Genomic DNA, 15,032 nt, shown 5'->3' with positions numbered 1-15,032 from the left:
TTTTTCCCCCCTCCACATAATAGTATATTTTAGAGATCACTGCATAGTGATGTTTAGGGATCTTCCTCATTTCTTCTTACAGCCGCCTGGTACAATACTCCATTGTGTGGATGTACCATCGCTTTGTTCAAACAACCTTCTACTGATGGACATTTGTGTTATTTCCAGTCTTTTGCTGCTGTACAAATTGATGCAATAAATCGTCTTGTACATATATATGTCTGTTCATATTTTTCCCAGGGTACTTTGGAAGAGGTCTCTAGAAGTAGAATTGTTAGTAAGGACAAATGTATGCATTTTCACTAAATATTCCCATATTCCCTTCCGTATGGGTTATCTGATTTTTGAATTCCCATCAGCCATGAATGAAAGTACTTGTTTATTTAGTTTTACCAATGTAGTATGTTGTCAAACTTTTGGATTTTTGCCAGTCTGTGATAGGTAAGAAATGGTATATCTATATAGTTTTAATTTGCATTTCTCTTATTATGGATGAACTTTTCTAGTATTTGAGAGCCATTTATATTTATTTTTTCTTTATATCTCTAGTCAGTTTTTGCATTACGATTGTTAACCACTTCCTTTATTTTTAGAAGCTCTTTATCTATTAGATATATTAATCTTTGTTTTGATATAAATGACACTTTCCCCCTTGTTTGTTGTTTGTCTTTTTTACTTTTGTTAAAGTATTTTTTGTCTTGGTTTTTATTGAAGTTTTTACTTAAGCCTGGAAATATGAGGAACCAAAATATTTGTTGTGACCATGTTATCCTTGGTGTTCATCTCATTCTAATCAATCCTTTTTTATGAATTCTATTCTGATTTTTCTATAGCTATTGTTTCCTGTATTATGAAGTCTAGGCCTTCCTATGGTAATAAGAAAAGCAGGTCTACATATGTATGGGTTCTATCACTATCATTATATAGAGTTTAATAGACAAGTATTTAACAATTAAATATTCTTTATAGAAAGTACATCGAGTGTTATTTAGAGAAGAAATAGAAGATACAGTGTTTCTCTTTGGCAGCCTATATAGAGCTCAGGCTTTCTACACGCTTGCTGCACTTAATTAAGATAAAGCTATTTTAGGATGTTTTAAACTAAAAAACTCTTGGTCCCAAATCTTTTGCAGGTTTCTCTCAGTCTATTTTCAACACCTGAAAGCTACAAATGATTCTGGCTTAATTCATTTATCCCTGGCTCCCTAACAGTGTGCTCCCCAGCTTGACGTGGAATGAGCTGCTAAAAATTTCTGAGGACATTGAGGACATCTTGTCTTCTCTTCCACTCCCTCTAAGATCTTTTAACTCAGGGAACTTTGTTCCATTTGGGCTTGAAAGTAGTAGAGTAATTCATCTTTTGAGATGAGATTTCTGTTCGGTGAATTCTAGTTTTTTCATCTTTTTTAAAATAAATTTATTTTTTTATTTATTTATTTGTTTTTGGCTGCAGTGGGTCTTCGTTGCTGCGCACAGGCTTTCTCTAGTTGCGGCGAGCGGGGGCTGCTCTTTGTTGTGGTGTGCGGGCTTCTCATTGCGGTGGCTTCTCTTGTTGCGGTGCATGGGCTCCAGGCGCGTGGGCTTCAGTAGTTGTGGCTCGCGGGCTCTAGAGCGCAGGCTCAGTAGTTGTGGCGCACGGGTTTAGTTGCTCTGTGGCATGTGGGACCTTCCCAGAGCAGGGATGGAACCCATGTCCCCTGCGTTGCCAGGCAGATTCTTAATGACTATGCCAGCAGGGAAGCCCCTTTTCAACTGTTTTTAGCAAGATGCCTTAGGAATTGCTTTGAAGGAATGTTCTTCTGTCTTTGATCCTTAAGGTCACAGCTGCATTGACCACTGCCCCTGCCCCCCCCAAGCCAAGTTTAGTCACCAGGAGTCCAGAATGGACTAATATGTTGAGTGACAAGGAAATATCCAAATGAAGTGTCCAGAAAGTTGCCACATATATTGATTTGGAGTTTGAAACAGAGAAAGATTAGAACTTTACATCTCTATAGATCACAGAATCAGATTCAGCGGTCACTAGAAAATCATTTAAACCATCCTCATGGTACACCTGTGGAATCTGAAGATCAGAGAGATTGTCTGATTTGCCCAAGAGTACATAATTAGATTTTGGAGTCATCTGCAGGTAGCTTATGGTTAAAGCTGAGAGAAGATTCTCTGAGGGAGTGTAGATGCACAGTCACACATCCAGTTAGGAATACGCAGGAGGTAGATTACCAAAAAAGGACACCAAATGTAATGGTTGGATGGCTGACAGGAACATTGGGTGAATGGAATCACAAAGGCCAAGGGAGGAAAGAATTTCAGTTAGTGGATAGTCAGCGGAGTCATCTTCCTTAGAAGTCAGGAATGAAGAAAGGATACTGAATTTGACTGTTAGGAGAGCTTGATAAATTTCAAGAGTACAGTTTCTGCAGAGGGGAAGCAGAATGAATGAGTGCTGAGGAAATGAAGACACCAGGAAAGTCTGGTGAGTGATAGGAAATAGCAGAGTAAGATAAGTAGGTAGTGAGAGCAGCAGAAGCAATGGTAAGGCTTCTTGGGAAGGCTGTCCTTTTAAGGTTTCAGGGAAAAGAATTAGTGTATAGGGTAGGGGGAGAAATTAAGAATGCTAGGGAGGTAAAGATAAGTGTAAAGGAAGCAGCAGGATTTATTAATTGTCCCCTCTTCCAATAAATAACTTATACTGGCTGTGCAATTTACTATATACCAGGTACTGTTCCAGGTGTCTTTGCATGTAATAACTCATTTAATTCTCGAAACCCTATGGGGTTGATACTACTATTATCTCTATTTTATAAAAGAGGAAACTGAGGCACTGAAAAGTTGCCTGAAGTCACATGACCAATTGGTAGCACAACTGAGATTCAACCCACTCTGGCTCCTTGAGTCTCTGCTCTGAATCACCAAACCGTACTGCCACTTCTCCAGTTGTAAATGCTGTTTAATTTCATTACAGAAGTAAACCTGAACCTGAAAATTATTGGGTCTAAAAATATTACATAGTTTGTATGTATTTGATTATTATAAAAATGACTCTTGAATAATAATTCATGATAATTTAAATATTCTTCCTTTTAGGTTGTGCATTATGCGTGACTCTTCCAATGAGTTTATTAAACTTTTTCAGGTAAGTATTTAATTTTTTAATTGGGCAAGAAATATGAAAATCTTTAGAAATTGTTATTTAGGTGAATTTTAGGATTTCTTTCTTTTGGAATCTGGGCATTTTGAAAAGGTCATGAAACCTGTATTTTGAATCTAGAATGAGGTTAGGATAATTTGTCTGTGGTGGCTTGCGTAGTCAATTCAACCATAGCCCAGAACTACTAGTTTTTTTGTAAAAGTTTTGGGCTCACCAAACAGTCTTCTAATTTGTCATTTTTTTGTGAGTGAATCAGGAGGGAGTATGTTCCTGTCAAATATTGATAGGTTTACGTTCTTTTTATAAACTGATTATAAGTTTTTATAAATTATGTGTAAGTTTAGTTAGCATGATCATACAATAAAACTTCTCAACTTGTGTAGTTGAGGACCAAATCCTGGACCTATGCTGTCTCTTCTCAAAGAGCGCCGTATGGAAATTCCGGCCTGAGGAGTGTGTAGGGGTTGGGAGGGGAGTTGCCCTGGTGGAGTTGCATCTCTCTGATCTATGTATGCACTTCTCCACTTTGGCTCAGCCACACTGAGTCCATTTATATGACCTGAATGTATTTTGTTCTTTCATTCCTCAGTACTTTTGCTCCCACTCTTTCCTCTACTCCTGTTTCCTCTACTTGGAACACTTTCTTGTACTTGCCACTTCATCCTTCAGTGCTCAAATCTGTCTTGCACAGTCCTATCCATGTCAAGCCAAGCTCTATGTATCTTCCCTCTTTACAGCCACTGGCAGTCATTCATAGAAGCCATAAAATTTAAAGCTCTGAAGGCCTTAGAGATGATTTGAGTCATGTCTTCCTCTTTTTCTAAAGTTGAGGTCCTGTCCTGATTGGGCAGTATTTTGCCTAAGGTTATGTAATTAGTGGCAGAACCGGGATGAGGATTGAGGGTTCAGTTCAGATGAGCAAACATGTATGAGAGTACCACCTGTGTGCCCAGAGCCAGTAAGATATGCTGTGGACCATCTCATTTCAGAGTCTTTCACTCTTAAGTTGTGTATCACAGTAGCACCATGAGGTACTCTTCTAGTATTGTTTTGTGTTCATTTTATTTTTCCTATTAAAATATAATCTCATAGGACACAGTCCAAGTTTTATTCATCTTTACATTCCAGAGGGAAAAGTGAGACTAAGGGTCAGAAGACTTCCATTCTAGTCCTGGCCCTGCCACTTGGTAGCAAGTTATGTAAATTTAAATTCTCACATCCTCACTTAACCTGCCTCTAAAATGGGATTAATAATGTTGGTTCTACCTATGCCATGGGGTTATTGTGAATAAAAATAAGAGAATAAGTGTGAAAGTACTTTGAAAACTATGAAATACAAGTACAGTGTTTTTATATGTAATAATGTTCTTTGTATTACTTGATTTTTTTTTCAGAAGCTATAAAAATAACACCTTGAAACACAATTCAGTCTATGAAGCTATGGTTCCCTTCTTTTCTCCATGTTTGCTATTCATTTTGTCTACAGCATGGATCCTCCGGTCACCTTCAGATATTTTAGAGTTACATCCTAGAGTATTCTACTTAATGGTTGGAACAGCCTTTGCCAATATCACAGTAAGATTTTTTCTTTTAAAAATCGTAATACATATAAGAAATATTTGACAGAATTCAATAGTTTGAGAAACCTTATATAGTATTAGAATAAGCAGATTTTAATTTAAAGATCTTATATCAGAAATTTGAAAGAATAATTAATAACCTCAAAGACAGAACATGCTGAAAGTTATTTTATTTTTTTGTTTGAAACCAGTAGGATTTGGGGACTGCTGTAGTATTTTGGAACCATGACATAATTTAAATTTTTTGTTTTGGTTGCCTGCTGAAGAATTCATGGAATAATTCCCTTCAGACTCTAAATAGTATTTATAGTGTGGTTGAAATGGCAGCAGATCTGACGCTTAATTTAGGGAGCTTGGAAGGGGTTTTTGAGGGAGGAAACAGACACACACACACACACACACACACACACACACACGTTTTTTAATCAACTGATTTTTAAATTAATAACATAGAATAAAAAACTTTGTAATAAATACTACATACGTTAAAAAATCCCTTTCTCTGCTCTGGCCCAGCAAGAGGGCAGACAGGGAGGAAAAATCAGGAGGACTTGAGAAAAGACCCTGTTAGTCCTGACAGCCAGGAAGCCTGTGCTCTAGCTCAGGCCAGGTCCTTAATAAGTTTTTATTTTTTAACTTAGCCACTGAGTTTATGTTTCCATGTGTGTTACTTGTGTTTACTGTCCCAAGTCATACTGATTTCATAGGGTTTAAAGATCTGAAAACATTAATGCATTATATAAAATGTATCTTTGAAGGAATAAAACTATATTTGAGTAAGGTGTTGAAAGTAAAGAGAGCCAAAGAGGTTTTGAGGTGTTGTATGATAACATGTCTGGATTGGAAGTAGCATCTCCTCATCACCATGAAGAAATTTAGTTGTGTGGTGCTGTGGGAGGGTGTTCTGAGAAAATTGTTGTCGTATATCATAGAATCTTAAAATTGGGAGAAATTTCTTTTATCCAAACTGTTACCCGGTAGAAGAATGCCTTCTGTAGCATCCTTACTAAATTATCTTCCAGTCTCTTCTCACACACAATCTGAGGGTCCACAGGTTTGGAGGTTGGGGTAGAGGTCCAGTTGGGCTCCTGAGCAGTTGAGAATTACTGAACTTGATAATAATGTAATGTACAGGTACTTGAATGCTTTTTAAATGTTGGAGTGACTCGTGCTTTGCTAATTAAATTTTCATTCTCTCTCTTTTTTTTTAATACCTTCAAGTGTCAGCTGATTGTTTGTCAAATGAGCAGTACCCGGTGCCCAACTTTGAATTGGTTTCTGGTTCCTCTCTTCTTGGTTGTCATAGTGGTAAATGTAGGAGTGGCCTCTTACATTGAGAGCATTCTCCTGTTTACATTAACAACTGCTTTCACTCTGGCCCACATCCATTATGGAGTACGAGTGGTGAGTAATCTAGAGCAAAATTGGTTCCATTTGATTCTTAAATAGTGAGGTGAGAGAGAATTTCAGAAGAAACTTGCTTAATATAGTAGCTGGAAGAATTTTGGGATATTCTCTAAATTTTGGATAATATCCAGGTGCATGATGCCATATATCATTTCTGTAATTAATATGTCGTAGTAACTACAAATAATTTCAAAGCTGGATAATTATTGTGAGGAACTAGTTCTTGTTTATAAGTGAGAAGAAATGTAAACCATTTTCTTGGTAAAGAATTATAAACTCCTTTGTGCTTTTAATTATATACAGGACAAAATCATCTTATTTGTTGTTTATCTATTTCTATGCTTGCTTCTCTAGCTTCAGGGGCATTTTTATAAGGGGAAATATAGAAGAGAGTAGATTTAAGAAGTATTCTGCAAACCTTAATATTCTCTTCTAAAATAAGAAACGGGTTTCAGGACAAATGGACTAAGATAGGTATAATAAAATGAAAATCAGAACCATGCAGTTTAGTTTCCTTTTCCTCACACTGTGACATTCTTTTCTAATTATTTTACATATCTTAGCATGGTCTCATAACTATGATTTTGAATTGCTGTACAGTATTCCATTGAGGAGATTACTTAATAATTATCAGTTTACTTAACCATGACTCAGTTATCTTAATCATTTAGGTTGTTTCCAGATTTTCACTATTATAAATAAAGTTGAAGTGAACTATCTGGAATAATATTTTTTTCCTTCATTTGCTTTTTTCCTGAGGATAATTTCATAGCAATCGGGTCATGTGATAGGATATTCATATTTCTGTGGCTTTAAAAATACTTCTATTTGGTATGTTTGTTTTGAAAGGAACCCTGCTGTGAATCAGTTTGAGAAACAAAATGTCTTTACTTCTGTATTGTCAGACATATTTTTAAAACAGGGGCACCTGTCATGCTTGATAACAACTTCTTATACCTTGCATATGTTTCTTCCCTTAGTGTTTCTCCCCAAAGTAGCCCACATTTGTTGGAACAAAATAGGTGAAAGAAACCATGATAAGTCTATGAATTGTGACATGAAGACATAATCATTTATGTTTTTGTTTGTGCAAATTTAACGTTATATGCTTTCTATCAACGCTCTGAGGCCTTTATTCTGATATTTCATCAGTCATATGCATGAAGTAGAGCACAGCAACCAGTGTCTTTCATAATTGTTTTAACTTTTTATAACCCTCAGAAGCATAGCTTTAGAAAACCATATACACACTCCCAACCAAACCAAAACACATTTAAATTACAAAAGCAGTACATTTTCATTGTTAAAAATCTGGAAAATAAATATGAGCTCAAGCTAACTGAAAAAAATTCCAGGAGCGTCTTGTTTTGGTCTGTCTTTCTGCTCTCTTAACACTTCTACAACTTCTGACCAGAAGATAAAACTTGTTAGACCACACAAAAACATTCACTTGAACTATTGAAATGTAAATATTAAGAAGAAAAATGGAAATAAGAAGGATTAAATAAACCATATTTGCTAACTGGCACATTACCTTGCTTTTGCCTACCCACTAGGGATACCCTAACTAATATGGCTTAAACTGTCAAAAATTTGCAGATCTAGTTTTATACTGTTTCATCAGATTAGGAATGGTTACCTACAAGTGTTACAAGAAGGTGAACATTGCCTCTAACCATATATGTAAATATTTGATCTGATAGGTACTATAAGTCAACTAACCCTATAATTTTTCAGTAGATTTGAATGTAAGGCTGTGTGGTCTGGAGGGTTCTGGAAAGACTAGATTTTGGAGTTGCGCAGACCCAAGTTTAAGTCCTAACTCTCCCAGGGTAGTTCTGGTACTCATTCAGCCAGCTAGCTCTGCAGCTATCCTAGTCCAGAAAAACCTCTTCATTTCTGATGGTTTTTGCCATGCCAGTAAACTGTTGTCTCCAGAGGGTGAATTCTGTATGCTTTTTAAAAAAAATTACGTATGTATTTGTCGTTGCCTCATGTTCTGGTTTTCTGTAGGTAAAGCAGCTGAGCAACCATTTTCAGATTTACCCCTTCTCATTGAGGAAACCAAACTCGGATTGACTAGGAATGGAAGACAAGAATATTGGCCTGTAATCTACAGAAAGAAGTACTGTAAATAAGATGCTTGTAAATATTTCATCCATCACCAGTGAACTAAATTGATCTGCTTACCAGACATGGGAACTCAGTGTGTGTGGTACTTGGACAGCAGGAGTGATACGTATGATCTGAACTTGTGGAATTTTGGACCTACTAACTCCCAGCTTCTTTTATTTTGTTTTTTATAAAGCCATGTGATGTTTTGGTTAAACATAATATACATTAGACCAGCAAAATGTTCCTAGTAATTTTAGCTTCAGGAGTCCGTAATGTTTTGGTTTATACAGAGTTAAAGATGCCTTGGTTTTTATTTTTAAAACCCCCAAATTTGTTTAGGAACACTGATGACATTCAGAAGACCCAATATGTTTTCATATTTGGTACCTAGTAGTACGTCTTTAGCTATGGAAGCTATCAATAGCCCAAATCCAACATAGGGAAAAGATAAGAGCAAGTCACCTTCAGCAAGACATGCCAAATGATTACAAAACAATATACAGTTGCCAAATACTGGTTTCTCTTTCCCATGGAAATGCCTTTTGTCCTCATGTGCTGAGAGAGCTAAAAAAGAAAAATATATATATGTATGTGTGTGTATATATATATTTAGATTCGCTAGTATTCTGATTCTCTTTGTTATGGAACGGATCTTGATAAATGGTTTAATTTTCTTTTAAAGAAAAATATTCTCTTGGGACTTAGTAGAGAATGGATTGTAATTGCAGCTCACTCATTGGCATGGCTCATTGTTTAAATGTGGCATTTTTCCCCCTCAGCTGCAAGTTGCTGAGATTTGGTGCCTATGAACTATGATCATATGAATGCATGTGACAGTCCCAGTCTTACAGTAATTACTTGTGAAGAACACAGATATACTTCCTTATAAGAAAAATTTTCTTAGGAGTTAGGAATCTCATGAACCTCACTACGAAATTACGACTGTGAACCTCACTATGAAATTAGTTTTCTGATTTAATTTGTCCTTCCTCTCTCCCTCTGTCTTTTTCTGTGGAAGAGAGTGCTGTGTTTTTTGTTTCATACAGGATAAGGAAATAGAAATTCTCTCTTCCCCAACTTGCTCACTTCCCCACTTGAAGAAAATTTTTGATATATATGCCTTACTGAGTATGTGTTCCCTTTATGTGACTTGGAGTAATCTTTTAGGTTTACTGACAAACATAAAAATCTCTTTGACTTTAATATGGTTGTTTTATGATCATACCTTTCCATGAATGTGGATATTCTATTTCTCTTTTTATTTTGTCTCCATTTAATTTGGTGGTGATGAAGTTTACTGGCTGATTTTCTTTTATTTTCCACTGAATGGAGTTTGTGCTTGAATGAAGAGTGTATCTTAAACCCTTTTTTTTGGATGGATTGCACTTGGATAAAATAGGCACCACTGTGTTGATATGTAATTAAATCCATAATCGTTATTTATCTGTGAATGTGACCATCGTCAAATTTAATTATAGTGTATTCCTCTGTTGGATTTTAGTCTGCTTTGTAAAAATAACTCTAATTGATATTTCAGTTTTTAAATGTGTAAAGTCTAATCATTGTCATTCAGGTCATTAGAAATGAGGCATCAAGGAGCTAACACATGGTTCTTTACTCATTTTAAAAAATTGTAAAGGTTGAGGTATAGTTGGTGACTTTCTCTGAGACAAAAATGAACACTGAAAATAGGTGAGAAATTGATGAAGGGAAATATGGGTAGTGATTTCATGTTTGCTAATAAATTGCCGTCATGGAGGTCAGAGAATGAACTAATTAAGTAAAAGTAACTATTTTTTGTACACCTTGTTCTGTGTCATCTGTAAAATTGAACTGGATAAAGTGTTAATTTGGGCCTGGAACAAAGCTTTGTTTTAAGGTTCTGAGCTAATCATTTTATTGTTTTGTTGACCTTGTATACAAAAATGAGGTTAATCTGTATTATAAAAGAACTGATAAATATTTATAAAATGACAGATGTGGACCACAGGCTTTCTTTACCATGTACAGTATAGTAAAAACAACAACAACAACAGAAACCCTTTACTTCTGGCATAGGGTCATGTCCTGTAATTTTGGGGCTGTTTTACCTCAAAGTGTGTTTCTGCTCTTTTTCTGTTGCATCAGGTTTATTTGAAAATTGTTTTGTGCCTATACGTTATAACATATTTCCCAATGGTGGTTAAGAATTATGCTATAGTCGGTTTTACTGGCATCGTTTGATGAAAGATGGCTGTCAAGAAGATAAAAGATGAAAAGTGAGTAATTAACTGTTACAGAATACTGTGGACTTGTGAATCTTCAGTGTACTGTTGACCCTTTTTCTTGTTAGTCTGCTGTCTTGAAGTGCGTCGTGAAAGTCCCCATTTGTTATGTAGTGATACAGCAGCCGAAGCAGGACTTCATTACAAAGAGCTCTTGTGAATTTACATCATTGCCAATTATCATAACATTTCCGAAGTACAAAATATCTTTTAGGCTTATGCATGATATTTTGGAGTGCGTTCACACCCCAGCCTTTCTCCCAGCGTACGCTGAGCTGCCTTTTGGGGAGCAGTGGCATGATTGGTCATACATGCATGTTTTCTGTACATTTCAGAATAGAGTGCCTTAGCCAGGCCAGAGGTTTGCTTTGTGTTTCTTCTGACCAAAATTACCTAGACCTGTAAGAAGTTTCTTTTCAGGTTATGGTATGAAAAATGTCCTTTATGCTTGTCAGAAAGTAATTCCCCTATATTTGAGGGGGGCATGGATTAGAAAAATCTTAAAAAATACCTGAGTATGTTAATGCTGCCTTTTATGATCCTTCAATAGCATTCATGATCCTAGTGTAACGTACAGTTTAAAATTGCCACAATTTAACCAACATTCCTCCCTTAATGTGTAATAGACATAGTTTATGGGTTCTAGTCTTAAGGGTAATAGAGTGAATAACTTCCACATAAAGAACTAAATAGTCTCCCCTGGCATTTTAATAATATCATGGTTAAATTACTTTTAATTGTAATTTTTAAAAGAAGGTTCAATGCTGATTATGGCCTAGAATGTTATAGTACTATTACCAGCATTTCATTTTTTTAAATATAGAGCTGTTGGGAAGAGGAGTGTATGTCTAGGGTTGCCCAAATTCTAAATAGTTACCAAAAGAATATTGGTCATGACCTAGAGCCTGGGCATTGGGGGAACATGCAAAGGAGAAAGCAGGCATAGTATCCACTTTAAGGGGAAGAAGAGATCACTTTAGTGCCCAATGATCCTACTGCAGTGCACAGTTTAAAAGTGTCACAACTTAGTCATTCCTCTCCTAACTACAAGTTCAAATGTGAATTTGAAAGACTCCTAAGTGTTCAGTTTTCAAAGAATTATTTTATTTTGTAGTCAGTCTAAAAACATTTGGAATGTACCTTGCTTTCCAAAGCAGACTTTGATTCTCTAAGTTATGGAGGATAAGAAGATAATCTGAAGGTGTTTGAATCAAAGGCTACTTTCCCCCTTTATATTTTAACAAGAAGCCTATTTGTAACTCGTCCTGCTCATTCTTCACCTGGGTTTTTAACTAGCCACTGTCTAGGACAGAGACGCCCACTTGCTCTGTCGCCCCTAGATCTCGCCACATTCACATCTCCTCGATTGCCTTATCTCTCTTGACTAGTCAAGGACTGGGAACATGCCAGAGGGAACAAAGTAAACCTGATGGACTAGAACATTTGATGTCGGGTCCCCAAATAAGCCAAAAACAGATACAGAAATCTTTGATTGTGTTGATTCTTACGTTCAGAGTGGCCTTTATCTTGACCTCAGTTCTGGACTTGCCTGAGCACTCTATAGGAAATTTGTGAAGTCAGACTAGAATTTTCTTTGTCCTATGAGGTGTCCTTGTAAGGCAGCATGCCCATTCTTGAACACCCCGTGGGTGAATAACCTTAAGTGAGCTGCCAGTAGTTGAACCTTCCAGGAAGAATTTTAACTAGTATGCTGCATTTGAAGCACTTTGACATGTACATTTTAAGTGACAGTTTTAACAGTAAAATGGTGTTAAATTAATCACTGTGAAACTTGAAAGCGAGACGCCCTGTACATTTTAGGAAGCTTAAGTAAATTTCTGATTTTCCTTTATTAATTATGTAACCCATGTGATTTGTATCTTTTACTTTTCATCGTTGACAGTGGTGCACATGACTGACTTATTGGCAGGCAGTTACTTTAGGGTATATGGTAAATCGTGGTTGTCTAACTTTTCCAGAGAAGGTGGCAATGTGTTTACTTCTTCCTTTGTGTGAAGCCATGGGAATTGGATTTACTGGCTAATTTATTTCCAGGGTTTCTACAGTGCAAAATAAACGTAACCTTTTAAACATGCTAGTAATGCTTTCCTTTTTAATAAAAATGCAAGAGATAGTAATCTAGCTGATTGACTGTTTTTAAGCAGAGACCTGCTCTTCTTACAGACAGATCTTAAATGAGCTAATATTTTGGGTAGCAAAAGAAGTTTTGCCGTTTGTAGCCTTTTTCACAGGTGGCCTGAGTGAGGGGGTTGTGTTGCATTTGGTCAGAAAGGCCCGGTCCCCAGAATTGGCAAATGGCACATGGAGTGATTCTAGAATAATTTAACAAAGCCTTGTCTTGAGGAGAGTCCATTTGGACACAACAGAAGTATTGTCTCCCACAGGCCATTAACATTGTCTTGTTCTCCATAGAATCATTCTTAGAAAGCTAGGTTCAATCAGAGGAGTGTTATTTTGAAAGCATGTGAATTGGATCATGGCCATGGTGTACCTAATGCTACATTGTAATTAGAGACAGTAGTGAAGATGCAAGGAGTGGCTAAATGCTGTGGATGCCTTATGGCTCTTAGGCTAAGGGCTTCTCCTGAGAAGTTTCTATGGGTAATAATTAGAATAGGAATTGATTCTGACTTTTTATTGAAACAGACAATTTACCATGAATTCTAGATTCTGATATTCTTGAGAAGCACTTTTTAATCTCTGAAGAGTAAGTTCTTGGCCAGAAGCATGTTGAGTTTAGTACTTGATGTTACTAATCAGGTTATAGGAGGATCCTGTTTTATTTTACGAGATCTGTGAATGCTGCATTATGAATCTGTTTGAATTACTGGTATCATTCAGTATCAGACTTAGTTTAATAAGTACTAGTTAAGACCGCCCACAATATAAATATTTTTTGTAGGTTATTTTGTTTATATAACTTATCCCATTAGAGCAGCCATTCAGGAGACAAAGACCCAGCTACGTGTAATCATTTCCTCTTTCTGGAATGTGCCAAGAAAGCAGAATTCAGTATTAAACTCCAAATTTCAGTTTTGTTTTTTAAAGTAGCATTTCCTGTGGGTAAAGGGGAAGGCAGCGGGCAACTGCTGAGGTGTAAACTCCCTGCTGCCTGCCTTCTCCCTTTCCCTTCCCATCTAACAGAATAGATTAAGTTTGTAGCCAGTTGTAGGAAATGAAATCGATACTTTTCTGAGTAAGGTTTCATGCCCTGTGACTAAGAATAGGCGGCAGGAATCCTGGCAGAATCAATTATTGATTTGTTTAGCTTGGTCCTGTTGCAGGTTGCTTTCTGTAGTATTCTGATTCCATCCCTTCTCAGGTACCTAGAAACAATACCACTTAAGTAACTGGAATGTGTTTGCTACAAGTGGAATATATTAGAGAAGATGAAAGGAGCGCAAAGTCTTATTTTCCCTTTCAAGTAGTTTAATTGAACATGTTAGTAACTGGTCTGTCTAGCACTTGCTGTGTTCATAGCAAAGAATGTAGCATTTATTTTATCTGGTTATGTGTGGTGTGTGTATATATGCATATTTAATATGTACACATATTCTCTGTGCACATATATGTATGATATATTCGTATATACATGCAGTCTACTCTTGATTATCAGCAAGGTGGTAAGCCTTCACTAGACTGTTTCTTCATGTTGACTAAACCTGCATGTAGCCCATAACTCTGTGAAGCCTCTTCCTTATCCGGAGCCATAGTCTTTCCTACTTTCCATTCATCTAAGTCCCCAAGAAAGGCGCTTGACATACGTCACTTTCCCCTTCCCTTTCACCAGGGACTGTGTGAGCCAGAAAGCTTTTGAGAAAGATGGTCGCTTCCACCAGAGTTGAGGCTTCTGGGTCTGAATGATGATGGGCCCATTCCTGGCCAGAGGGCAGCCCAGTTGTGCTCTTGGGCTTGATGGGGGGGAAAATCTAGCTCTTATGGGAAATGGGGCTTCACAGTTTGCTTAAATTCCTTAGCTGGAATGTTGTGAAGTCTTAGATAATTCGATGTGCAAATAGAGTACAACTGTGCATTTCACCATTAGTATTGTGTCATCGGTGATCCTGTTGCTAGCCCAGATAATCAAGACCTTGACTGTTTCTTGCCACTGGATTCTGGAAGCCTTGCCCTTTCAACTGGATTTGTGTTTTATTTCTGCTGCTGTGAAACACAAAAGTAATGCAGTAGGTTTTAACTTAAAATTGTTTAATTCTGTTACTGATATTTATTGTAATAAAAGTAAAGAGAAAATGATTTTTAAATCCTTTTAATTGTTTTCAGATTGTCTTCTTTGTTTTTCCTTGGCAGGTGCAAAAGGGGAGGGGAGCTATGGGGAGAAAAATAATGTCCAGTCCCTTGTCTCAGAGAATCATTGGTTAATGTAGAGCAAAGCATTAGAAGGTTTTGTTTTGTTTGATCAGCTCCTGGGTGTTCTATAGTCCTGTGACTTGTTTCAGAGAGCAGAGTACTAGGAACGTGGCAGTAACAGCTTTT

At 36.7% G+C, this 15,032-nt stretch overlaps 1 protein-coding gene across 1 annotated transcript in view; it reads left to right on the top strand.

Annotated features, from left to right (window-relative positions):
• The window catches only part of SELENOI (selenoprotein I), a 44,388-nt gene extending 29,629 nt beyond the window's left edge, over window positions 1-14,759 (top strand). The window contains exons 7-10 of the mRNA XM_079941474.1: window positions 3,088-3,136; window positions 4,546-4,726; window positions 5,953-6,135; window positions 8,152-14,759. Coding sequence (XP_079797600.1) covers window positions 3,088-3,136; window positions 4,546-4,726; window positions 5,953-6,135; window positions 8,152-8,250 — 512 coding nt within the window. The 3' untranslated portion in view covers window positions 8,251-14,759. The remainder of the gene's footprint in view (window positions 1-3,087; window positions 3,137-4,545; window positions 4,727-5,952; window positions 6,136-8,151) is intronic.
• The last annotated feature ends 273 nt before the right edge of the window (window positions 14,760-15,032 follow it).

The sequence above is a fragment of the Stenella coeruleoalba genome, assembly GCF_951394435.1.
Source record: "Stenella coeruleoalba genome assembly, chromosome: 13".
Classification (NCBI taxonomy): domain Eukaryota; kingdom Metazoa; phylum Chordata; class Mammalia; order Artiodactyla; family Delphinidae; genus Stenella; species Stenella coeruleoalba.
This window is presented reverse-complemented; position numbering and strand designations above follow the sequence as displayed.